This window comes from Vulpes vulpes, chromosome 14 (genome assembly GCF_048418805.1).
Source record: "Vulpes vulpes isolate BD-2025 chromosome 14, VulVul3, whole genome shotgun sequence".
Taxonomy (NCBI): domain Eukaryota; kingdom Metazoa; phylum Chordata; class Mammalia; order Carnivora; family Canidae; genus Vulpes; species Vulpes vulpes.
In genome coordinates, this window is record NC_132793.1 from 75,183,504 (window position 1) to 75,209,843 (window position 26,340).

The 26,340-nt window shown below is 34.2% G+C and overlaps 1 protein-coding gene across 4 annotated transcripts in view; it reads right to left on the reverse strand.

Annotated features, from left to right (window-relative positions):
• Window positions 1–26,340, reverse strand: part of TENT2 (terminal nucleotidyltransferase 2) — a 133,254-nt gene that overhangs the window by 35,188 nt on the left and 71,726 nt on the right. For 2 of the 4 annotated variants that reach the window (XM_072736925.1, XM_025998255.2), the window contains exons 2-8: window positions 25,713–25,886; window positions 25,419–25,508; window positions 22,688–22,925; window positions 5,915–6,029; window positions 5,734–5,825; window positions 3,758–3,824; window positions 1,792–1,861 (exon numbers count right to left, since the gene is read on the reverse strand). In XM_072736925.1, the coding sequence (XP_072593026.1) occupies window positions 1,792–1,861; window positions 3,758–3,824; window positions 5,734–5,825; window positions 5,915–6,029; window positions 22,688–22,925; window positions 25,419–25,508; window positions 25,713–25,849 (809 nt within the window). In that variant the 5' untranslated portion in view covers window positions 25,850–25,886. Of the gene's footprint in view, window positions 1–1,791; window positions 1,862–3,757; window positions 3,837–5,733; window positions 5,826–5,914; window positions 6,030–22,687; window positions 22,926–25,418; window positions 25,509–25,712; window positions 25,887–26,340 lie in introns of all 4 variants that reach the window. The other 2 variants (XM_072736924.1, XM_025998254.2) reach the window with 1 other exon arrangement.

Below are 26,340 nucleotides of genomic sequence, written 5' to 3' on the forward strand. Positions count from 1 at the left end.
AGAAGCAGGCTCCATGCAGAGAGCCCAATGTGGGACTTGATCCCAGAACCCTGGGATCACGCCCTGGGCCGAAGGCAGGTGCTAAAGCCGCTGAGCCACCCAGGGATCCCAAAAAAAACTTTTTGTTTTTTAATTTTTATTTATTTATGATAGTCACACAGAGAGAGAGAGAGAGGCAGAGACACAGGCAGAGGGAGAAGCAGGCTCCATGCACCGGGAGCCCGACGTGGGATTCGATCCCGGGTCTCCAGGATCGCGCCCTGGGCCAAAGGCAGGCGCCAAACCGCTGCGCCACCCAGGGATCCCAAAAACTTTTTTTAATTAAAAAAATTTTTAAACTACACAAAAAGGAATAAAATTTTTATATAATTACAACTACAACCATGTATTTTTAAATGATTATAATAAGCTAATAGTTTTATTTATATTTATCTTTCCTATAAAGTGCTTTAGAAGACTCTACCATTATTTTTTTGATGATAATTCAATAAATCATTATAGATTAGATGGATATTTGGATGAACGGAAGGGAAAGTGTGAGCCAGGCATATATCTAAGAATTTGCTTAAAATATATATTCAGTCAATTCTAATTATTTGCAGTAGTTATGCTTTATAAAGTCACTATAAACATTGAATTAGAGAATATAAAACCACTGCTCCTAAAGGAAACAAAGGATTAGGTTTCTACAAGATTTTAGTCAAAACATTTTCATCAATCCATCAAAACGTTACTTTTTTTTAATGTGTTTCCATTTAAAGACACCTTGTTCACTGACAATGAACTCATGGCCAGGAGTACTGTAACTCATGCCTGAACAAAGCATATCTAATACATGTATTTCCTCCATAAGGCACATCACAGCTTTGTACACAGAAACAATAGACAATAACTTAGTACTATGCTCTGGGGCCATTTTAAACAGCAAAGCTGTTCATAAAAAGGACCAAAATGTAAAAAACACAGCACTAACTGGACAGTGAAAAGAATAACTATTTACAGTATGAGAGGTGAAATAAGACAGAAGTGTCACATTGTTTAACATCAGCTAGAAACCTATGCATTGAGTGACTGAGAATTTTCTCCACTCTGCACATGTCTACAAATAACCATGAAAGTGCTGCTATATTAATTTGGGGGGTTACAAAATAAATTTCATCAAGTAGACAAATTCATAAGGAATCCATGAATAATGAGGATCAACTATTTATGTAAACAATTTCAGTATAACTTTTATAAAACTGAACATGAAAACCTAATTTTTCACAATCCCATCTATTCTTTAGAGAACAGTAAGTATTGTTTAACCATGAAACAGCCAATAATTATTTACATTTTATATTCAAAGATTATATAAAAGATTCCAATCTCAATGCCCATAAGAATTTCAGAACCCAGGCTGGTAGAGTGTACTGATAGATGTAATTACATTTATAATAACACCCTTGATATAAAGACACATCAAATTTCATCAAGATATATTCTGAAGAGTGATTACATTTCCAAAAGGCAAGAGATCACTTAAAAATGTGAAATGTAAATAAAATACATTCTTTAAAATGGATAGTTTCAAACACTTGAAATGTCAAGCAGAATAACTAAGTATAGTTAAGCGTAAAAAATTGCTCAGACTATTCCAACAAATCATCTCAAAGACCAAACCAAGCAGTTCTAAGAACTGATGAAAATAAGCTATTATGTTGTAGCATATATATTTCTTAATTATCTACCAAAAGAATATCTAAAAATGATCTAAAGCAACTGAAAAAGGGAAATTCAACAATGACTTACCTGACTTTATCCCTGAACTTCACAATTGGCACTTTTGCTCGAATCAGCTGAGGTCTCTCAATGTAGCCAGCTGAAGGATAAAAGATAATGTGAATATTCTCAAATTCATACTGTCCTAATGCACATTTTTAAAAAACAGTATTTTACTAAACTAAAATAATTTAAGAAAACAGTCTTTGATAAGAGAGCAAAGACATTATCAAAGTCTAAGACTCAAACTTCCAATACTATTTAGAGGGATTTATATTAAAATTCAGAAATGTGGTCTAATATCTAACAATATTCATAAAGAAATTCATCACAGGGGATCCCTGGCGCCTGCCTTTGGTCCAGGGTATGATCCTGGAGTCCTGGGATCAAGTCCCACACTGGGCTCCATGCATGGAGCCTGCTTCTCCCTCTGCCTGTGTCTCTGCCTCTCTCTCTCTCTCTCTCTCTCTCTCAGTCTGTGTCTCTCATGAATAAATAAATATTAAAAAAAAAAAAAGAAAGAAATTCATCACAGCATTATAAGCGTGAAAAATACCTAGGTTAGCATCAGTGGGACAGCTCAATTCTGGTACAGCACAAAGCAAAATATTATGGTAGCCATAAAAATGATATTTACAAAGAGTCTTAAATGTGGAAAGGCCTACAACATGATATATAGGGCAATGATATATATTTAAAGAAGTATGATCTCTAAATGAAAGAATACATGTATACATGTCTTTCATTCATTCCATCAAACTTTTAAAAAAAACTTTGAAAATAATACATGTTCATTATAGATAATTAGGAAAATACAGAAATATATAAAAAAAGAACTGCAAATTTTTTCCAAAGGAACAATTTCCTAATGTTGCAACTAAAGAAAAACTAATACCAGCCTTAAAAGTAAGAAATTTTCCTGTTAAAATGCTTTTACCACCCAAGTCATAATAGGATATGTCAAGCTTCAAATAGAATTTGTGTGCAGAAATTCAACGAGGTTCAATGAAAAATAAGATTAAAAGCTTCAAGTGCCAGATGCAGGTTCTGACAGCAACAAACTATACTCTTCAGGCAAATTACTAAACCCACTGATCATCATTCTCCTTAACTATGAAAAATAACAACCAGGATACCTTTGAATTAGACAATTTCTAACATCCCTTTCATTTTTAATATTTGATTATTCTAATAAATAGCTGTGGAAAATCCATTTAAGGTATGAATTAGTCTTTTGTTTTACAAATATGAAAACTTAAGTCCACTTAAATAAATCACTCATTTCTAACAAAAAATATAACTTATTCAAGGACAATTTGTCACTTGACTTTGTATTTTCCAGGTTAAAGCCTGACACATAAGGAGTATCTGTTGAATAAATAGGCATAGCTCTTTTCAACGTCATGTAGGTAGTGTGACTTCAACTGTCCACAATATTCTGTGGAAATTTAAAATAAATTATTTGAGATGGCTTAACAAATGGATTAAAATCCACTTAGCTTGCTTATTCAAAGAATAAAATCTTATAATAGCCTACGTCAATAATTTTGCTTTTGTTGGGAGTAATTCATTCATGGGCTTCATGTTCAGCGATATTTTTAAAATGTGATGTCATAAACTGCATGTCACTGCGAAACAGATGAAATTCTCATTTCCTCACATGAATCTGTATCACTCTTTCATCTTTCCCAAGATACTCTGTGCTACAGCTATTCATATTCAGGCTTTCCCTTCCCTAACAGCCCATTTAGAAAAAGAACTGAAGTTTATATATATTTAAATTCTGCAGTGCATGCAGTGGGATTATTTTACAAGTAAACTCAATAAAGAACTATTATCTTCCTAATCAAGAGTTAAAAAAGAATTCATTTGGAAAAAAATACATATTATACCTATCCTGACCAGAAAATTAACAATTCTTACCAGAAAATAAAGTGAGAGATATATTAAATAGTTACGTTGGATGTCATATGAACTTGAAGCAAATGAGACTTACAAAGTCTAGTACAGAAGTGTTTATGGACTAAGGTGAGGATATGCCGTGCTTCAGTCTTCTGATTTACCTGAAAAAAACACTGAAAAGTTAAAAATAGTTTTTTCATTATCTTTCTAAATTTAGTGTTTTATTCTCTTAATGTTTCTCAACAAAGAGAAACCATACAAAGTAAACTTTTCTTTGGAGTTATTTTTCAATATGCATTAAATTATATTATAGAAAACATTAACTTTTATGCTGTCTTTCCTATCAACATTCCTAAATCAATTCCTAATTAACGCTAAATTTTAAAATATTGGAACAGTTTTATATGCCATTTTTTTACTTTAGTATAAGTGTACATAAAGTGATCTTCTAGGGATCCCTGGGTGGCGCAGCAGTTTGGCGCCTGCCTTTGGCCCAGGGCGCGATCCTGGAGACCCGGGATCGAATCCCACGTCGGGCTCCCGGTGCATGGAGCCTGCTTCTCCCTCTGCCTGTGTCTCTGCCTCTCTCTCTCTCTCTCTGTGACTATCGTAAATAAATAATTAAAAAAAAAAATTTAAAAAAAAAAGTGATCTTCTAGAAAAACAAACAGAATTTTAACTTTCTGTAACATGTTATATTTCCCTATCCAGATTGTGAGCTTCTTAAGGATAAGGGTCAAATCTATGGTGTCTCAGTGTAAGTTCTGACAACATGATTCAAACATATGAACAAGAGAGAATTAGTGGAATGTGGCTAAGTAGACTCAAACTGTATGAGAGAAAGATTAAATTAAAACTAATATTCTTCGCTATTATTATTTCTGAGGCTTTTTTTTTTTTTTAAGTTTTCCTTTATGGGGATCCTTGGGTGGCGCAGCGGTTCGGCGCCTGCCTTTGGCCCAGGGCACGATCCTGGAGACCCAGGATCGAGTCCCACGTCGGGCTCCCTGCATGGAGCCTGCTTCTCCTTCTGCCTGTGTCTCTGTCTCTCTCTCTCTCTCTGTGACTATTATAAATAAATAAAAAATAAAAATAAAAAAATAAAAAGTTTTCCTTTATGTGATTTCAAAGCCTAGAATAATGGCAGAGTTTCTTTCCTGGAATAAATCTCTGATTTGCAGTAACTAGAAGCCAATTTTGTTAATGAAGTAATAAAAATAATAAAAATATATACTACCATTCAGTAGATTTTTTTGCATTTTTAAAGAGGTGGAATGTAATAAAGCATATTAAAATTATAGTAAATTTAATCTTTGGTAATTCAGAAGAGACCTCAGCATATTAAAGAGAATGCTTCAAGTCAACTTAATGAACACCCATTACTATGGTATTAAGGAAACACAAGAGTATCAGTTATCAGGAAATTCAAACAAACATAAATCTAAATAATTAAATTTGGTTGCGAAATAAAAAGAAACAAAGCCAAAAGATTACAAAAAATATATTCAATCACAATAGTCTTATTTTAAAAGTCAGTGCAATCTGTTTTTATATTCCCAAAATAAGAACTCCAAACCCCATAGCATTTTCAAGGGGAAAGATTAAAAAAACAGAATCACTGATAATTCAAATGGAAAGGAAATATATATCAAGATAATACTGACACATACTCTTCTTGTTGCATCCTGGCAATATTCCAATCCAATGATATTTCAAAATAGAGGCCAAACACAGTGAAGCCATCTTAATTTAACAACTCAAAAATAAATTAATGCTGTTATACATATGTGTGCATGTGCACATGCCGTAAAAGCAAAAGCAGCAGCATTTCCTGGCTTTCCTTGAATTACTATGAACAGAGAGTCCAAAGAATTAATTAAAACAAAACAAGTTTTTTTTCCAATGATTTTTTTTTTTAAGTAGGCTCCACACCCAGCATGGAGACCACGCAGGGCTTGAATTCAGGACCCAGCTTAAGCCAGGCATTCCTCTTCAATGATTTTTACATAAAATTTCTCTTGAAAGACTTAACATGAGAAGAACACTTGCAACAAATGTTTCATTACTTACTGGTTCTTCTTTTACAACTAGGCATAAATCACCATCACTGCTCCGGGTACCAAATCCATTTAAAGAGGACCCAACCAAAAAAAGTCTGCTTTCTAGAGAAACAGAACGAAATTATAAGGCATTATTTAAATTTTAAGGCAGGAATGCATATACAAAGGGCATCCAAAATACGGAAACATACGTGGAAATAACAGCTGAATTTCTCTCTGCAGCTGTGTTCGACACAATTCTTTCTTCTTTAAATCACTTACTTGCTGCTGACATGCTTCAAATAACTCCAGTATCTGCTGACTCAACTTGAATCCACCGCAAAAAAAAGTAAAAATTTTGTTCAGAAATGTAAAATTATTATACCAAGAAATGTAAAGTAACACTATCAACAGTATTTTAAATATATTATCTCCTTAACACTTTGCCAAAACTACTATCACTCAATAGTACTTAATAACTGAAATAGTTACTAATTTTTCCAAAGTAAAGTATCATTGATAAGTCACAATAAAGTACAGATGGTTACAGAAAATTCTTAATGAGTATAATCCATAGTATAGCAAACTACAATCTTCAGTTGCTGCCTGTTTTTGGAAGGCACATGAGCTAAGAACGGTTTTTACATTTTTAAAGGGTCATAAAAACAAATAAGATATGCAACAGAAACATACGAGGGGCCAAGTCTAAAATATTTACTACCTGTCTTTTTAACAAAGAAGTTAGCCAAATCCAATATTCATATCACCAATAACAAATATTAACAAACTTTGGAAGAAAAGCCCCTGGTTGTCTTTGCTTACACAAACCACTCTCTTTCCCCATTTTTACAACACTGGCCTGAATCCTGTCTTCTTGTTGCCATCTATAGACAGATCTCCTTGTTTATTGACCTATCTGGTTCACATTTTCCCCTCCAACTCAACTCTTAACCATCATCACAGGTAATTACCTCATCTGCAATGGGCTATCACAACATATGCCACCATTTCTGAACTCTTCTTACTCTAGTATTTTTCATCAGCATTACACTCCCACAGCCACAACGCGGTCTTTACGATAGAACAGAACTCTAGCTCTGAAATTTTAAATTCCAATATATTACCTTGGCTTCAATCTCCTGTCCAATTCTTACTTTCTTATTACTCCCTTCATATCTGCCTCAGAACCACACAGACCCAGAGTTCACTAAATTCTCCCTTTCCTGCCAGCTTATTAGCACCTGAATGGTATGACTTCCTTCCCTACCCAGTCTATACCACTAAGTGCATCCCTTGAACCACTCACTCTATTTTATCATGCCTTAAACATTATCCCCTTATCATGCTCAATCTAAAACCTGTCCTGCAAAACCCTAATCTTAGGTCTATACAACCATCTTCTAAGCTCTTTCATCAGAACATGAAACTGAAAAAAATTTTTAAATCACAAAACTAGCATTTTTCAACTTATTTTATTCACTCAGACTCCCATGCCTCTGGCTGATTTTGCTAACATTTTTCACCATCACCACTCTAAAATCTTTACTACTTTCCTCAAGTTCCCTATACTTACCTCATTTTCTTTAGCAAATAACTTTTTACAAAGTTTACTAAAAAAAAAAAAAACCCTGAAAATAGCAGATGTAACACTCCTCCCAGTTTCCTAACTATAAACTTGCAAACTAACATATCTGAATGAAATCTCATCTTTTTATCTCTTCTGTCAGATAAACTGTTCTCTTCCCCTGCTCAAGGTTAATCCCTCTACCAATACTTCTGTATTCCAGCCTTCTGATCACCTCCAGTTCACAAAATACTTCCATCAGTTTTTCCATCTCTCTCTTGCATTTCAACCTCTCCCTCTCTAAGCCTTCCCAGGGTCCATACCAGACATAAGTCTCACCCACATTTAAAATGTTTTCTTAAAACAGAAAAAACAAAAAAAGAAAAGCTCATAATACATACAGAGAAAAAACTAGCGGTTGTCAAAAGGAGAGGATGGAGGAATAGTGGAAATACATGAAGGGGATTAAGAGGCACAAACTTTGTTACGAAATAACTATGTTACAGGATTGAAAGGTTGGGCATAGGGAACATAGTCAATATGATAGTAACTTTATACCATGACAAAGTAAGTACACGTAATGTAATGAGTAATGTAATGAGCATTTCCTAACATACATAATTGTCAAATCACTGTTGTACACCTAAAACTAATATATAATTACATGTCAACTGTACTTCATTAGAAATAAATTTTTTATTTAAAAAAAGAAAAAATTTTAATAGACTGGCAAAAAGTAAACAAAATATTTTCCTTTGTCATGTTTAGAATACACATTTTAAGAAGGCAGAGGTAGTCTGGGCAAGTTGACAATGAAAGAGACATCATTTTTTAATATATCTTTGATAACAATATTAATATACTTAACATTAATATTTTAATAGTTTTTTAAAAACCCTCTCTCCAAAAAGGACCAACTAGAAGAATAAAACAAATATATAAAACCAAACCAAAATAAAACAAAACAGGGTCAACAAGTACAAAACAAATGACTAGGTCTTACTCATGAACCCCAAAATATGAGCAATTGGGACCAAATACCAATAGAATCAAGACCCACATGGTACTAGAAACATTAAGAAGGAAACAAAGAAAAAAATTTTGGAGAGTCCTGAAGCCAGACCATCCAGAAATCAAATTGCCTAAGGGGTACTACACTTCCTGACCCCTTCCTCAAATTGAGGAATCCAATTCAGAGTGGAACAGCAATCAAAACTGGGGGAGAGTTTCAAAGGCTACAGATGAGAGTTCACAGGTAAATGCATGGGTAAATGCCAAGTTCACAGGATCACAGAAAGATCAAAAATTTCAAAACCATGTAAAAGCTCCCTTCTAAAGCAACACAGCAGCAAATACTGCCAGAAGGAGAAATCTAACCTAAACAGTAGAGTCATAAGGGTCAAAGAAAACAGAGTCTAGAATAATTCTGACTCCCAGGTGACAGCTGACAATGCCTGGCAACATCCTAGTTTCATAACCAGGGGAAAGAGAGATGCCGTAGGGGTGGTCACTGGCATCTAGTAGGCCAGGATGCCACTAAACATTCTACACAATGAATAGGATGATCCCTCACAGCAAAGATTATCTGGCCCCAAAATGCTGATATTGCAGAGGGTGAAAAATCCTAGTCTAGATAAAAGAAAAAGGAGAGAAAAGATCTCGAAAGTATATTTCTGAATACTACATAATTAGAGAATAAGATTCCTAAAACCATAAACCCTAGGAAAGGTATAGTCTACCAACCATTCTAATTTAATAGTAGTACAGGAAAAGGCACCTCACTTTTATTTGTATTTATAAAATATGAAATGCAAATTTCTGGAATCTCAGAGAGATGAGAATTGGAGGACAGAAAAAATTTGAAGAAATAATGCCTTAAAAGGACTCTGGTCAACTCCCATACAAAGTTGTTTTTTTTTTTTTTTTTTAAGTTTTATTTATTTATTTATTTTATGATAGACATAGAGAGAGAGAGAGAGAGAATGAGAGAGAGAGAGAGAGAGAGAGAGAGAGGCAGAGACACAGGAGGAGGGAGAAGCAGGCTCCATGCCGGGAGCATGGATCGCGCCCTGGGCCAAAGGCAGGCACTAAACCGCTGAGCCACCCAGGGATCCCCACCATACAAAGTTTTTATAAGAAAACTAAGAATAGAGTAACACTGCTATAGATAATCAAACACACACCAGAAAAACATGTTCACAAAACTAATGGAAATTTTAACATACTATATCAAGCCAAGGCTTCTTCTCTTGTGTTTTCATTTTCTAAAAGGATAAGTGACTATCAAGTATATATACTAGTACTAACAAAAAACAATTGGAAATCTACATTTTAAAAACTTGTCAATATCAGTAAAAAATAAATATTTAGAAGTATATTTACCACAAAGTATATAGAACTTATATACTTAAGATTACAAGATAGTGATGTGAGAAATTAAAAACCTAAATAAATGGAGGGCTACACCATGTTCATGGATCAAGTAACTACTGTTAAGATGTTAATGCTCCTAAAATTAATCCATAGAGTCAATGCAATCAAAACAAAATAAGATACCCAGCAAGTTTGTTTCTAGAAATTGAGAAAATAACCTTAAATCTTATTTGAAAGGCAAAAGACCAAGATAAGCTGAAAAAAGGGATGGAAAAGTTGGAGAATTTACCTTGCCAGACTTCAAGACTGACTTACTGTAACAGTTATAGTAATCAAGAAAGCATGGCATAGGCAAAAGGATAGATTTAAAAGATAAAAATACTGAAGTATTTGTGAATATAATGATACACCTTTCATGTGCTTCAAACTAATGAGGGAGAGAGGTACAGATAAAATAAAATTGGCAGTACGCTGGTGGTTTTTAAATACAGCTCAGTGATACGAAGATTTATGATACTATATTCTATTTATATATTTGATATTTTCCATAATAAAGCTTTTTAAAAAGCATCCAAGTTAATAAAAGGTTTGAAAGAAGTTGCTGGTAAAGTGGTTAACATAAAATTTTAAATGACACTTGAACAATTAAGTTTTATTCATTTGCAGGATTGGCAAACTATGGCCTATAAGCCAAATACTGCCCCTAAACTGTTTTGCAGAGTCAGTAAAATAGAATAATTTTTACATTTTTTAAGCATTGTTTCAAAAAGAGAGAAAAGAAAAAATATTTAACAAAGGCCCCACATAGCCCACATATCTAAAATACTTACTAATTGGCCCTTATAGAAAAATTTTGCCAACCCCCTGATCTAGAGATTCAGGTAGATCAACACAATCCTAGAACTAATAATAAGTAGCATCCTACATATAACTATCTTTCTTGAGTAACAAAAAAGAAACTTCTTTATAACAATGCTCAAATGAAATTTTTTTCATATTTATAAAGTTCTTTCATCTGAAAAATCATATTCATATAGAAACATTCCTATACAAAAAAATTACGATTATGTGAAAAATATAAAATTATATATACTTGCTCCTTTCTCTTTTTTACATTCACGGAAACATTTCTTCTTTTTCAAGTACTGCTATAATGGAGAACTAATAGGTTTCTATACAAAAGAATTCTCCTCACTATCTAGCTATTTACTTAGGGATTCACATTATCAAATTATGTTCTCGAATTCTAGAACAGACACCATACAGAATATAGAGTACAAATAAAGCAAAACTCAAAACAAATGTACCAACATGCTAAAATAAGACTTCTACTTAAATTTAGAGAAATATTTCAGAAGATGGCTCAATGTTCTATAATTCTGGTGTGGGGCATGAAATGTATGATATGAATTCTCTTTGGCTGACGAATATCAGGCATTAAATATTCAAATCATATATGTAATACCAAGGTGACTATAAATAGCACTTCAGGAATTTTCTTTAATTGCTTTTATTTCACTCAGAAGCATATTTTTCTTCATCATTAGTTTAAAAACATTATTCCAACATAGTACCCATATAATAGATTATTCTTAAAGTTGTTTCAATCTCTACAATACTATCCGTTTAGGCTGCCCTCCCAAGATCTATTATTTTAATTAAAAGTAACTGTAGAAGATATTTATTTCTCACTATAAGTAAAACTTGTATCTGTTCAAAACTGTACAAAAGATTTACCTACATATAACATAAAATACTAAAAATAACGTTTCTTCCAAATATAAATGCTCATTTTTCCTAAAAAGTATTATAACCTGTCTTCAAAGTCAGTCCCAAACAAATTACCAATGAAGTTGTCTTAGGTCAACACAAGCCATCAAGTAAGATTGAGATTCAGAAAAGTTTTTAAATGTGTCGATAAATAAAGCTTAAGGTCTAACTTTCACGTGTCATTCTCAGCAGCTTCTTTTTTTTTTTTTTTTTATTCTCAGCAGCTTCTACATCTGTCCCCATTACCTGGGTCCCCATGTAAATAAAAATAAAAATAAAAATTGAGCTGGCATTACCAAGACATGATCATACGAAAATGGTAACAGGTTTTTTACTAAATATAAGTGCCATTTGAAAAAATAAACACAAGTTAGTAGAGAGCTTTCAAAGACAAGGGAAATAAAATTAAATATAGTACAGAAAACATTAGTTATTAAGTCATAAGCATTTCAACAAACATTGGCAATTCCTCAGGCTGTCTCTTGCTCTCTCCCCTTAGGCAACAAAAATTGCCATAATCCTTGTTACATCTGTAACTACAGAAAAGCTGGTACTAATTACTGAGTAAGATAAAGCTAGATATATAATAATGGTTTAAATTCATTATTGATGCTGAATTCTCTTTCTCTTAAACTAAACTAAACTAAAATAAAATCAGGAAAATCTCATGCCAAAAACGACATGTTCCTTGCTGGTGTGTTAAATTATGATGTTTCTATTAGGAGTAGAGTCTTCTTAATTTATAAGCTGGCACACTGATTAGGCAGTTTGAATTGCTGATTTCTTTCTCAAGTTTGACTGCTTCTAGGTATATATTACTGAACTTAACCAAGAAGTAAAAGGAGAATGGAAAAACAAAACAAGCTTTCACTTGAGGACTTTTTGTGCAGAGTCCTAGCCTTGATTTTCTACATAAAAATACATTTCAGTAGCTTTCAAAACTTTTCTGACACATACATTAGAAAGATAGAGCTCTAGGAATAAATTTAATAACCAAGGAGGTGGAAGATCTCTACAATGAAAACTATAAAATATTGACAAAAGAAACTGAAGACAACAAATAAATGGAAAGATATCCCGCATTCATGGATTGGAAGAATTAAAATTATTAAAAAAGTCCATAGTACCCAAATCAATCTATAGATTTAATGCAATCCCTACAAAACTCCAATGGCATTTTTCACAGAAATAAAAAAAAAAAGCACTGCTAAAAAGTCCTATGGAACCACAAATAACCCAGAATAGCTATAGCAATCTTGAGTAAGAACAAAGATGGAAGCATCACAATCCTAATTTCAAATTATATTACAAAGCTATAGTAATCAAAATAGTATAATACTGGCATAAAAACAGACACAGAGACCACTAGAGAGCCCAGAAATAAATCTTTACGTATACAGTTAACTCATCTTTGACAAAGGTGCCAAGAATACACAATGGAAAAAGGACAGTCTTCAACAATGTCAGGGAAACTGGACATCTATATGCAAAAGAATGAATTTAGACCCATATCTTACACCATGCACAAAAATCAATGCAAAGTGGATTAAAGTTTAAATATAAGACCTGAAACTGTAAAACTCTTTAGAAAACATAGGGTAAAAACTCCTTGAGAATGGTCTTGTAATGATTTTTTTGACCCGACACTAAAAGCACAGGCAACAAAAGCTAAAATCAACAAGTAGGACTACATCAAACTAAAAAGTTTCTGCACAGCTCAAGAAACAGCCAACAAAATGAAAAAGCCACTTACAGAATGGGAAAATATTTGCAAATGATATACTCAATAAGGGGTTAATATCCAAAATCTACAAGATACCCATATGATTCAATAGCAATCAATCAATCACCCAATTTAAAAACGGGTAAAGGACCTGAACAAACATTTTTCCAAAGAAGACACACAAAAGCCAACAGGTACCTGTAAAGATGCTCAACATTACTAATCATCAGGGAAATGCAAATCAAATCCACAATGAGATATCATCTCACACTGGTTAAAGGGCTACTATCAAAAAGTTCAAGGTAACAAGTATTGGCAAGGATGTAGAGAAAAGGAAATCCTTATACACTGTTGGTGAGAATGTAAATTGGTACAACCACACTGGAAAACAATATGGAGGCTCCTCAAAAATTAAAAATAGAATGACCATATCATCCAGCAATTCCACTTCTGGATATTCAAAAGAAATAAAATCACTATCTCAAAAAGATATCTGCACTTCCATGTTCACTGCAGCATTAAACATAGTAGCCAAGATATGGAAAGAACCTAAAAGTCTGTCAATGGATGAATGAATAAAGAAACATGATATACAGGCAGCCCAGGTGGCGCAGCGGTTTAGTGCCGCCTGTAGCCTGGGGTGTGATCTTGGAGACCCGGGATCGAGTCCCATATCGGGCTCCCTGCATGGAGCCTGCTTCTCCCTCTCTGCCTGTGTCTCTGCCTCTCTCTTCGCTCTCTCTGAATGAATAAATAAATAAATCTTAAAAAAAATAATAAAGCTCTAAAAAAAAGAAACCTGGTATACATACACATATACATACATAGCCACAACATATACACACACAATGGAATATTATTTGGCCTTACAAAGAAGGAAATTATGCCATTTGCAACATGGACAAACCTGGAGACATTATGCTAAATGAAATAAGCTAGACATAAAAAGAAAATATTGCATCTCACTTACATATGAAATCTAAAAAAGTCAAATTAATAAGCAGAGTAGAAAGGTGATTATCAGGAGCTGGAAGGTATGGGGAGAATGGGATGTTGGTCAAAGCATACAACTTGCAGCTATAAGATAGCTCTGGAAATATAAGGTACAATATAGTGACTTTAATTAATAATAATGCATTATATATTTGAAATTCGCTAAGAAAATAGATCTCAGTTGAGATCCCTGGGAGGCTCAGCATTTGAGCATCTGCCTTCAGCCCAGGGCGTGATCCTGGAGTCCTGGGATCGAGTTCCACCTCAGGCTCCCTGCATGGAGCCTGCTTCTCCCTCTGCCTATGTCTCTGCCTCTCTCTCTCTCTCTCTCTCTCTATCTCTGTGGCTCTCATGAATAAATAAATTAAATTAAAAAAAAAAAAGAATAGATCTCAGTTGTTCTCACCACAAAAAAATGCAGTTAACTGTGAGGTGAAGGACATTAGCTTGATTATGGTAATCATTTAACAATGTATAGACATTATAGTGTACACCTTAAATACATACAATTTTTGTCACTCATATATCAATAAAGCTAGAAAAAAGGAGGTAGGTAGGAGATGTGGGCATACACACATTTCAACTACAGCTGACCCTTGAATAACACAGGTTTGAACCACACAGGTCCACCTAGACTTTTTTCGATAAACGCAGTATAGTAATATAATCATATTTTCTCTTCCATATGATTTTAACATTTGTTCTCCAGTTTATTTAAGAACGCATTATATAATACATGTAACATACAGTAGGCCACCAGCAGAGAAGTTTTTTGGGTATCAAAAGTTATACAGGGATTTTCAACTACATAGGAGACTGGCACCCCTGTGATGTTCAAGGACCAACTATATTCAGTAAGCTAATGCTTTACAAACATTAACCTTTTTTAATTTGTTTATAAACAAAGGACAATAATGAAATTTTTAAAAATTTTTTAAAGATAGAGTCTCTAAGAGATCTGTAACTGTCCTGAAACTATTCCTCTAAGGGTACCAAGGGGATCCATAAAATTTTCTCCTTTCCAAAATTAAACATTATACAAGGTATCTTGAGTAATTCATTCATAATCATCTTTTTATTTTATAATCAATACCAAGAAAACCTCAGCCTAACCTCACCTCAACTAAAAATTCAAAATCAATTACTTCAATTCACATAATATCTTCAAACTAACCAGAATTTCCAAAGAAGAGTTATAATAGATAGAATTCAGGAGCTTGATTAACTCTCGATTCCTCTACAGCCTCTTTTTTGTCCAAGCAACCATATATTCACATAAAAGCTAGAGTGAAATAAAAGTTAACTCAAGAAAGGTAATTCAGATATTTTACTTAAAGAGTTGTTTGTTAATACAGCAACTTGAAAAACAGACAAAAGATTTTAAAAGAGTGAAAGAAGTAAACTCAGAGTATTCATTCTCAAAAACTTAAATCTTTAGGTTTCAAAATACAGAATATGAACTTTCAAAGTAATTAAAACTTCTAACAAAATCTTTCCTTGGAGGGGAATCCCTGGGTGGCTCAGCGGTTTAGCGCCTGGCTTCGGTCCAGGGTGTGATCCTGGTGACCTGGGATCGAGTCCCGCATCAGCGTCCCTGCATAGAGCCTGCTTCTCCCTCTGCCTGAGAGGCTCTCTGCCTCTCTCTCTCTCTGCGTCTCTCATGAATAAATAAATAAAATCTTTTAAAAAAAAAAATATTTCCTTGGAGCTGGCTGAAGCAGCTGACTGATTTATTATTAATTCCAATAAATTCATTTTTACCAATCCAAGGTGAGTCCCCTAAACTATTCAGCAAGGACTGTTTCAAGTCTTCTTCATTCTATTTCTCTGTCACAGCTTGATTTCCTGGACTCAATCAATACTATTTTAAACCTTCTCCACTATTCTCAAACCTTGGACATCCACATTCCACTTCATTCTCCTTACTCATAACAGATGACCTTGCATAATAACTCAGAAAGAAAACAGGAAGAAGCCACTCAACTATGGGAACTCCACATTAACTTCTCCATATCGTATCTACAACTTCCTGGTTATCTATACCTATTCCCCTCCTCCTATCATCCATTTCCAAAATTTTCTCTTATAAAGCCAGACACTCCACCTATATAAGGATCCATGCTCCTTCTACCTTCTGAGGAACCTTATTCATGATTGTTCTTTTCTTTGCAGAGTAGGTAGTCAATCTCCTCTCTCTCCACTAAATCTTTCCCATAAACATTTATAGTGGTTAAAGTTTCTCCAATCTTACAAATTAAAAAATAATAATAAAAATAAATTTAAAAACCACCTTTGTTCCAACTTCAAATCTTTAGCTCCTCACCTTCACAGGCAATTTTCCTAAAAACAGTTGCATATACTTTTAGTTTCCATTTCTCTTTTCTCATTCTCCCTACCAACTATTTCAGTCTTGAATCCAGGCTCTCTTCTCTCCCTGAACAATCATATCCACAGTTTTGGCTTCAATTACCATCTACAAAAATGATTACCAAATGTACATTTCTGGTCAATATCTTTCCTCTGAATTCCAGATCTATAATGTTAAACTATCATCTCTAATATCTAATTTGATGTTTCAAATGTCCGATAAAGACAACACGTCCACAGACTTCATGAGCCCCCTGCTTATCCTCCAATTCCTATCAAACACACACACACACACACCCAGGGAATTGCTCCTCTTCCATTTTGTTCCATCTCAGTGAATGGTCCTATCATGAATCCATCTAGAAAGCTGAAACTTGGAAAGTAAGCCTCAGTATCTTCATCTCTATATAATCCAGTGGTTCTCAACAAGCAACAGTTCTGCTCCCCACCCTCACCCCAAGGGGCATTTGGCAATGTCTGGAGACTTTTGTTTCTCGTAACAGGATTGGTGGCATCCGGGGAGCTGAAGCCAGGAATGGAGCTGGACATGCTAAGATGCACAAACCAGCATTAAAGAAAGTTAGTCTAAAATGTCAAGAATCCAGAGGCTTGTGACCTAATCTAATCACCAAATCCTAGCAATTCCAATTCCCAAATACAGCTTAAATCCATCAACTTCTCTTCATCTTAACTACCAACACTTCATAATTCAAGGCATCATTATTTCTCACCTTGAATAGAATACTACAATGACTTCCTACATCTACCCTTGTTCAAATTCATACACTGCAGTCAGAATAATTTTAACTGACCTTTCTTCACGGCCTAAGAAAACCCTGCCTGGTTTACCACTGTTCTTAGGCTGAACACCAAAATGACACTAGTCTTTGGCCCTCTCCCTACTTCTAGCCACTCTCCCCTAATCAACCAAACTCTAGCCAAGTTGGCCTTTCAGTTCCTTGCATATTCCATGCTCCTTTCTACAGAAGGACCTTCAAAGATGTTGTTCCTTCTTCCCACAGCATTGTCTCCAACCCCACCATTCTTTCAATAGTTCACCCCCAACTCATCTTTTAGATCTCAGCTCAAATATTATCTCCCCTAGACCATCCCTGACCTCAAAAAACATTCCCTCAGCACTGTAACTTCCTTTCATTGCACTTATAAATATATAAATAAAACTGTAATTTAAATGGTTGTTCTTTAATAGTTCTCCCTTTTACTATACTGTTACGTATGTACACGGTAAAGAGACCTAAAGAGACCGTGACCATGTATATTTAGCACAACACTGTGGTACAACATTGTAGCACACAAATAACAGCACTCACAAATATCTGTTTAATACTAAATAATTACAGAATCTAGTCTACTCCAAGAGTTTCAATTGTTACTTTTAATTGCAGGTGACTTCAGGATTCATATCTCTGGCCCTGTCTTGATTCTGAAATACATACTGCCAATTTAACTACAACGTATTTTTCTACAATACCAATGAACTTATAGACAGCTGATAAGTAGGTAAATGGTATCAATTCAATGTGTTAATTTATTTGCACACGGAGCTGAAATTATGCATCATAACCTTCCTGAGAAAGAAAAAGAATCTCTCAGTTTGACTGCCACACAGGTAGGAGTCCTTATAGATCTAACACAACTAAAAATAAGTCCCACCTATCTGGGTTCCCACTATATTGAGGGTTTCCACTCAATGAAGCATCCCCCCAGCCTCAAACAGCTCTCTGCTGATATATTTCCTTCTGTGTCTACTAACAACAGCCTCACGGACTCAGAGCTCCATTTTAAACTGCCTTGTCTCAATGCCCACAAGGCAATATCTCAACTCTATTTTGTATATTTTTAACATCCCCTGCAGCAGCATTAGCCATACTAAGCTGCCTACCTGGTCTGACCAAGTTATTTCCCAAGGTATTGATTATTACTCTTGATAGTGTTCTGGTTACAAAATTGTTTGGATTTTGAGTAACCTACTCCAGCCCTATTTTCCCATAGCCCTATATTCTTAGTGTGCAATTTGCAGAATACGAGCTTTCACAAGAGCACAAAAATTACAAATCTTCCCAGTTCCAAAAAGATCTTGACTAGTTGCTCAATTAATTTATACACCCCAAATCTATGTTCCTTATCTCTGTTAAGTAGTCCAAAATCAGGGATCCCTGGGTGGTGCAACAGTTTGGCGCCTGCCTTTGGCCCAGGGCGCGATCCTGGAGACCCGGGATCGAATCCCACATCAGGCTCCCGGTGCATGGAGCCTGCTTCTTCCTCAGCCTGTGTCTCTGCCTCTCTCTCTCTCTCTCTGTGACTATAATTAATAAATAAATAAATAAATAAATAATAAATAAATAAATAAATAAATGTAGTCCAAAATCAAATCACTAGAGTCACAAATGCCCCTTTCTTCCTCTCTTCCCTATATTCAATGATTCCACACATTCTACCAATTTTCTTTATGCATGGTCTCTCACATCTTTCCCACCACATGCCATAAATGGAAGTTTCAGCACCTTTCATCTGAATTAATTTAACAGCTTCCAAGGTTCTAATCATCCATGTTCTAGGCCCTCCTTATTCCAAGCTAAACTCTACTATACCACAAGAACTATCTTCCCCAAAATGCCAATCTGGTTGTGCTATTCCTCTACTCAAAAACCTTCATTGGCAGATTACCTGGTGTTATAGTTAGTTCTAAGACTGTCATCTCCCTATCCTTAATTTTAAGCATCTTAAGTTACTCCTCTTTGTATTATCAGAGACAAGGGTCAAATCTTGGTTGTGTCACTTACTAGCTGTGACCTTGAGCAAGTTATTTAGCTTTCTGAGCCTCAGTAAAATTAGGATAATATCCATGTCATGGGGTTGTTGAAAAGACTAAATGACATAACATATGTAGAATGCCTAGAAGAGAAAAGACAGCAATAAATGTTAGTTTTCTTTAAAAGTGTTCGCTTAAAAGAATGAACACAGAACTAACTGCTTGCCTTTTTTCTCCTACAACTAGGCAGGTAGAAAGTAGCACTCAAAGAAATTGGCTCAGGGATCCCTGGGTGGCTCAGCGGTTTGGCGCCTGCCTTTGGCCCAGGGCGCGATCCTGGAGACCCTGGATCGAGTCCCACATCGGGCTCCCGGAATGGAGCCTGCTTCTCCCTCTGCCTGTGTCTCTGCCTCTCTCTCTCTCTATCATAAATAAATAAATCTTTAAAAAAAAAAAAAAGAAATTGGCTCAACAACAAAATATATCTTTATCTTTCTGAAATAAATGCTTCTCTGAGAAACATGAGGTTTGAGAGAATCTTTTCCTATGCTATTAAGCAAAGAAAAAGTTACTCATACTTTACTGGATGGTATATACTGATTAATATAAATTATTATATTTACTGAGACTCAACATATGCCTAGTCTATATGCAGAACCAGCAGTTATTTAGTTAGTTCTAACAGTTAACTATTATAGACATAAAGATACATGCAAAAATATAGAAAAATTCAATACTTATAAATTCCACTAAAAATGAGCCTGCATATATACATTAAAAACCAAAAAATAGTAAAAGATCCTTATATATTCAAAGAGTTGGTCAGATTTGATTCATACCACAGGCTTTCACACTATAGCATTACAAGAGTTTCTTTAAAATGAGAAAGCAAAGAAAGGAGAATGAATGGGGCGGTGGGGAATGGGGGGAGGAGACGGTATGGAAACACTACCAAAACTTCTCAAGTCAGTCTTTTCCCATTTTACTTCATCTCTTCCTCCCTCCTGCTGGTTTTCCCTAACAGCTTTCCTACTTAATAATAACAAAAGAATGACAGAATCATTTTAATAGTGCTAGGACTACTGGACTAACAGTATAAGAATGAGGTTGGACCCTATTTCATATCATACAAAAATTAACTCAAAACAGACCAAAGACCTAAATCTAAAAGCTTAAACTATAAAACTCTTAGAATAACATAGACATTAATTTTTGTGATCTTGGATCAGGCAATGATTTCTTATATATATATCATCAAAAGCTCCAGCAACCAAAGAAAAACAGATATATTGGACTTCATTAAAATGAAAAGCTTTTGCGTTTCAAAGGACACCAACAAGAAAGGAAAAAGACAGACCACAGAATGGGAGAATATATTTGCAAATCATATATCTGACAGAAGTCTAATATTCAGAACATATAACGAACTCTTACAACTCAACAATAAAAAATAAATAACCCAATTAAAAAATGGGCAAAAGATCTGAATAGACAGTTATCCAAAGAAGATACACAATGGCCAACATGCAAATGAAAAGATGACCAACATCATTAGTCACTAGTGAAATGGAAATCAAAATCACAATAAGATACCATTTCATACCCACTAGGATGGCTATAATCAAAAACAAGACAATAACAAGTGTTGACAAGGATGTAGAGAAATTAGAACACTCATACACTGTTGGTGAGAATGTAAAATGGCATAGCCACTTTAGAAAACACGTTGGCAGTTCCTCAAAAACTTATAGTTACCACATTACGAATAATTTCACTAGGTATATACCCAAGAGAAATGAAAATACGTCCACACAAAAACTTGTACACAGATTTTCATAGTAGCATTACTGAAAATACTCAAAGAACAGAAACAGCCCCAGAGTTGATCAACTGATGAATGTACAAACAAAATAAGATAGATCTATAAAATGGAATATTATTTAGCTATAAAAAGACAAAAAACTGACACATGCCACATTCATGGATGAACCTTGAAAATATGCTAAATGAAAAAAGCAAGACAATATAATGTATGATTCCATTTATATGAAATGTCCAGAAAGTAAATCCTTGGGAGATAAAAAATCAATTGGTGGTTGCCAAAGGCAGGGGGAGCAGGTTGGGAAGGTCAGATATGGGAAGGGACTGCTACTGGATATAAGGTTTCTTCTGAGGATGACGCAAATATAATAGAATTAGATAGTGGTGATGATTGCAGCACTTTGCAAATACACTAAAAACCACTGAATCATATACTTAAAAGAGTGGGTTTTATGACAGTTATATCTTAAACACAGAAAGAATGATAAAGGAATAAAAAGCAGCACAACTGAAGAATGAAGCAAGCGTTCCTTTTTTGACCCAACACTTTCTGCAAACTTACTATGTTCCAGACCTATGCTGGTTTCTAGGAACCCAAAGATCAATAAAACAGTCACTATACTCTTCAGGATCATTCTCCTTAGCCTACAAATGTCATATTTCTTGAAAGTGGAGGAGCTTTGAAAATGCAAAAACAGGGCAGCCTGGGTGGCTCAGCAGTTTAGCGCCTCCTTCAGCCCGGGGCGTGATCCTAGAGACCTGGGATCGAGTCCCACATCAGGCTCCATGCATGGAGCCTGGTTCTCCCTCTACCTGTGTCTCTGCCTCTCTCTCTCTCTCTGTCTCTCATGAATAAATAAATAAAATCTTAAAAAAAAAAAAAAAAGAAAATGCAAAAACAGCAAATATTAGCTATAGACAAGCCAAGAGAACACAGATATTTACATTACAAACTCTTCTAAATAACCTAGAATTGGGGGGTGGGGAGTATTAATGTTATTAATTTAACATTAATTACTGTTATTAATTTAACATTAATATTAATGTTAAATAACTCATTGTTCCCTAAGCCTGATAATGTCATTTTCCAAAAATTTTTAAACAGCTTCATTTATTTGAAATGTTTTTCACAAATAATGTTTCTGATAAATCTTTCTTCATCATATCACTCTAAATATATTAGTCTTTCAGTGACACCTGGATTCTCTATTTTTGACATTCAAAAACCTCATGACAAACACAAAAATCCCAAAAGAAAATGCTTTTTGGCACTTTATTACAATAACCATATGAAAATGTGTTTCTCTATAATAAAAATAATAACAGAGTTTTCTAAACTAAGAAATCAAATGTTCTGAGCTCTAATCTAGATTTTTATAAATCAGAGAAAATATAATTTCCTGATATGAAAGCTACACTTCCATAAAAGAACAGCTAACAAAAATTTAAAAATCAAATTTAGACAGAAAACTGCTGAATAGTTTAAACAGAGCAAAAAAAAGGCATATTCTACTTAATCCAAAACATTAGGTATGTCCAGTGTTTTCAGTACATTATATTAATTTCCCAAAAGTTAAAACTAAAATCTACATTATTATTACCTTATCTTTGGCCTCAGGCAGTGTGATTTCTCTAGGTTCTAAAAATGGTATTTCTCGAAAAGGTGGAACACATCTGACTATATCTGGTACATAGTGTGTATGAAACAATGGCGGCATTGAGTATCTTCTTTCACCTGATAAAGGCACGATGTGGTTAACTATAGTTGGTTCTTGGTGGGGTGAATGGAAACGTTGCCGTTTACCGTCAAGAGGAAGGTTTTTTTCATCGCTTAATCTCCTGAAAACAAGCAATATACCTTAGTGATTAAAGATATAACTTTCTAATAACAAACAGAAAAAATTAAAAATATATAAGTAACAAATACCAATACTGACTCTTTCAGCAAGGCCACATTATTAGCTCTATAGGAATCTTAAAATATTCACTGTGAACATAAGAGATGCCTTAGAAAAAATACCCTAGGAAAAATGAGTAGTAATGTTTATTTTAAAAAACTACATATGTACATCAGGGTTAGTCTCCTACATTTGAACTACCCCAATGTTTTTATCTTCATAGAAACACTAATAATAAAGGTTCTTTAAGGGGCACCTGGCCGGTTCAGCTGTAGAGCGTGAGACTTAATCTTGGGGTTGTGAGTTCAAACCCACATTAGATGTAGAGATTACTTAAAAATAAAACTTAAAAAATAATAAGTAAATAAACAAATAGGCTCTTTAAATCCACCTGATGAGTTCTGGCTCATCAGTTGAAAAGATTATATTAAAAAGCTTAAAGACAATGAACTACTAATGAAATATGAAAATTAATTGCATTTCAGATAATGGTAATGTATTAATGTTAAATTCCTTGGCATGACAAAGTGTATTTTGGTTATTAGGAGAATATCCTTGTTCTTAGGAGGAACATACTAATGTGCTCTGGGATAAAATGAAGTGATATCTGCAACTTTTTCACATGATTTAGGAAAAAAGTAGGGGTAGAGAGAACAAGAGGCAAAAAAAAAAAAATGTAGCAAAACTTTCATGAATCTAGGTAAACTGCATACAGGGGATTATTGTACTGCTCTTTAAAGTTTTCTGGAGGTATAAAATTTTCAAAATAAAAAAACAAAAGGAAATAATTAAAAATTATACTTCAGACCACGGGAAATGGTCTGATCTCTTTTAAGCTATAAAATTCTATGGGTCATAGCTACCTGACGTTTTTATTATAAAACTCCTTTAGGATTACACTGATTCTTCCCTCCTTGACCCGTAAAATATGTGGAACTCTCACTTACAGGTAAAAATGTACAATGCCAAAAACATGAGAGCGTATTTACTACCTTTTAACATAAAAGTGATTTAATTTTAAATACCTTCTACTGAGAATCCCAATTTTAGTTTTTAAAATATGTCTAACTATGAGCCAATGGAATTTATTTTCATTTGTGATTCACAAGTTAGCTATCCACACGATCTCAAAAAAGTTAAAATCTGAATAAAGTCAATACTTTCAGCATCACTAGATAGTTTTCCACAACAACTTCGAAGAACTCACAGTGCGTCTAAGCAGAGAATGTAGAGCCAGACTGCCTACATCCGAGTTGTGCTTCCACCTGAATTAACTAGTTGCTTAACCTCTGTGTGCTTCATCTTTCTCAACAGAAGAGGGATAACATCTCAGTGTTGAGAAATTTAATCATTTGTAAAGTCCTAAGAACAACGCTGACTACATGAGTGATCAGTAATTCTCAGTGTTATTTTTAATTGGACATAGTTATGGAATGTTTATACAGGTTTAAACAGCAGTATTTTACAAGTACTGCCAAATTTTATTTTAATAATCATCTCTAAAGTTCTATTATAATTACTTTGTAATATATCCATTTCTTTTAATTGATTAAAACTAATTGGCTCTGACTTCTCTATAGAAAGCTTCAAGTTATGCAAGAATTTTTACTAAAATATTATGGAACCTCACCCATGTAAGATTTAGATAAATCATATAGCAAACTTTACTAGAAAGAAGGTATTATGTGCTGAACTGTATACCCTCAAAATTTTTATGGTTAAGCCCTAATACCCAGTACCTCAAAAATGTGGTTTTGGGCATTTGGCCTTTAAAGAAGTTATACTGGTGTCATTAAAGCAGGCCCTGGGGAATCCCTGGGTGGCTCAGCAATTTAGCACCTGCCTTCCGCCCAGGGCGTGATCCTGGAGTCCCGGGATCAAGTCCAGCGTCGGGCTCCCTGCATGGAGCCTGCTTCTCCCTCTGCCTGTGTCTCTGCCTCTCTCTCTTTCTCTCTCTGTGTCTTTCATGATTATATATATATATATATATATATATATATATATATTTTTTTTTTTTTTTAAAAGCAGGCCCTAATCCCATATGACTAGTATCCCTACAAGAGGCGATCAGGACACAGAAAACACAAAGGCATGACCATGTAGGAGACAGAGAAGGCAGCCATCTACAAGCCAAAGAGGGAAGCCTCAGAAGACACCAAACCTGCCAACACCTTGATCTTAGACTTCTGGCCTCCAGAATTATGAGAAAATAAAGTTCTGTTCTTTAAGTCACCCAGTGTGTTATACTTTGTTATAGTAGCCCTAGTAAACTAATACAGAAAACCATCTACTTTAGTTACTATCTCAATTAAAAGTAGTATTCTGAAAAAATAGAACTTCATTCCATCTAAAATTTGCAATGGCAGGAATAAATCAACAAAAATATCCCTAAAATTTTTTAAATATTTAAAATAATTAAGTAAGAAATACTTACTTCCTTCCTCGAAATAATGGAGAAGTTGAGGTCTGTATTGGACTGACATTTCCATATGTCAATTGCTGTAAAGACACAGCTCTTGACAAGCTACCAAAAACACATAAAGAACAGTAGTAATAAACATTTTTTCCTTAAAAACATAAAAAACAATTTCATAAAAACTAAATATTTCACCGATCAAAAGAAAACAAGACAATGACATTTTAACTTCAAATATTTCATATAAAAAGGGTTTTTGCCAAGTAGAAAAAAAAATTAAAATGATATGGACCAAAATATCACCACACTTACTCTGTATTCTGAAAATTGAACTGTGCATCTATAAGCTGCTGGTGTGAATAAAGAGTTGGCGACAGGGCAAAGAAGTTATTATGCTGTTGATGGTTTGGGGTGAAAGGCGGGCGACCCAAAATTGAGTTTGGGAACATGCTCTTGTTCACTAAAAGTGAACATGTATTCTTCTACCTAGAATAGATTTTAAAAACGAATTATTATATGTTAAAAATATTGAACTGCTTATTAACTACTGAACTCTTTATTAACAAGTAACTACTATTTAAAGCAATTAGTTATCAGTTATGAATTTTGTTTGCAGTTATTTCAAAAATTTAAACACATCGCTAAGTCCCACTATAGGTAACAAAGAACTTGCTAATAATGAGTTTTAAATCTAGATTAAGAATATTATTCAAAAAAAAGAATATTATTATTCAAATGATAGTAAAATACATACAAGTTTCTTATTTAGAGTAATGAATTTACTCTAATATCAACAGATCTTTTAGAAATCAAGTTATTACCACATACTGTGATAATACAAAAGAAACCACCCAATACAGACATTTTAAAAAGCCATACAGATTCTTATGTTTATACCCAATCTAATTTATTTAAAGGTAAAAGCCATAAAATGACAACC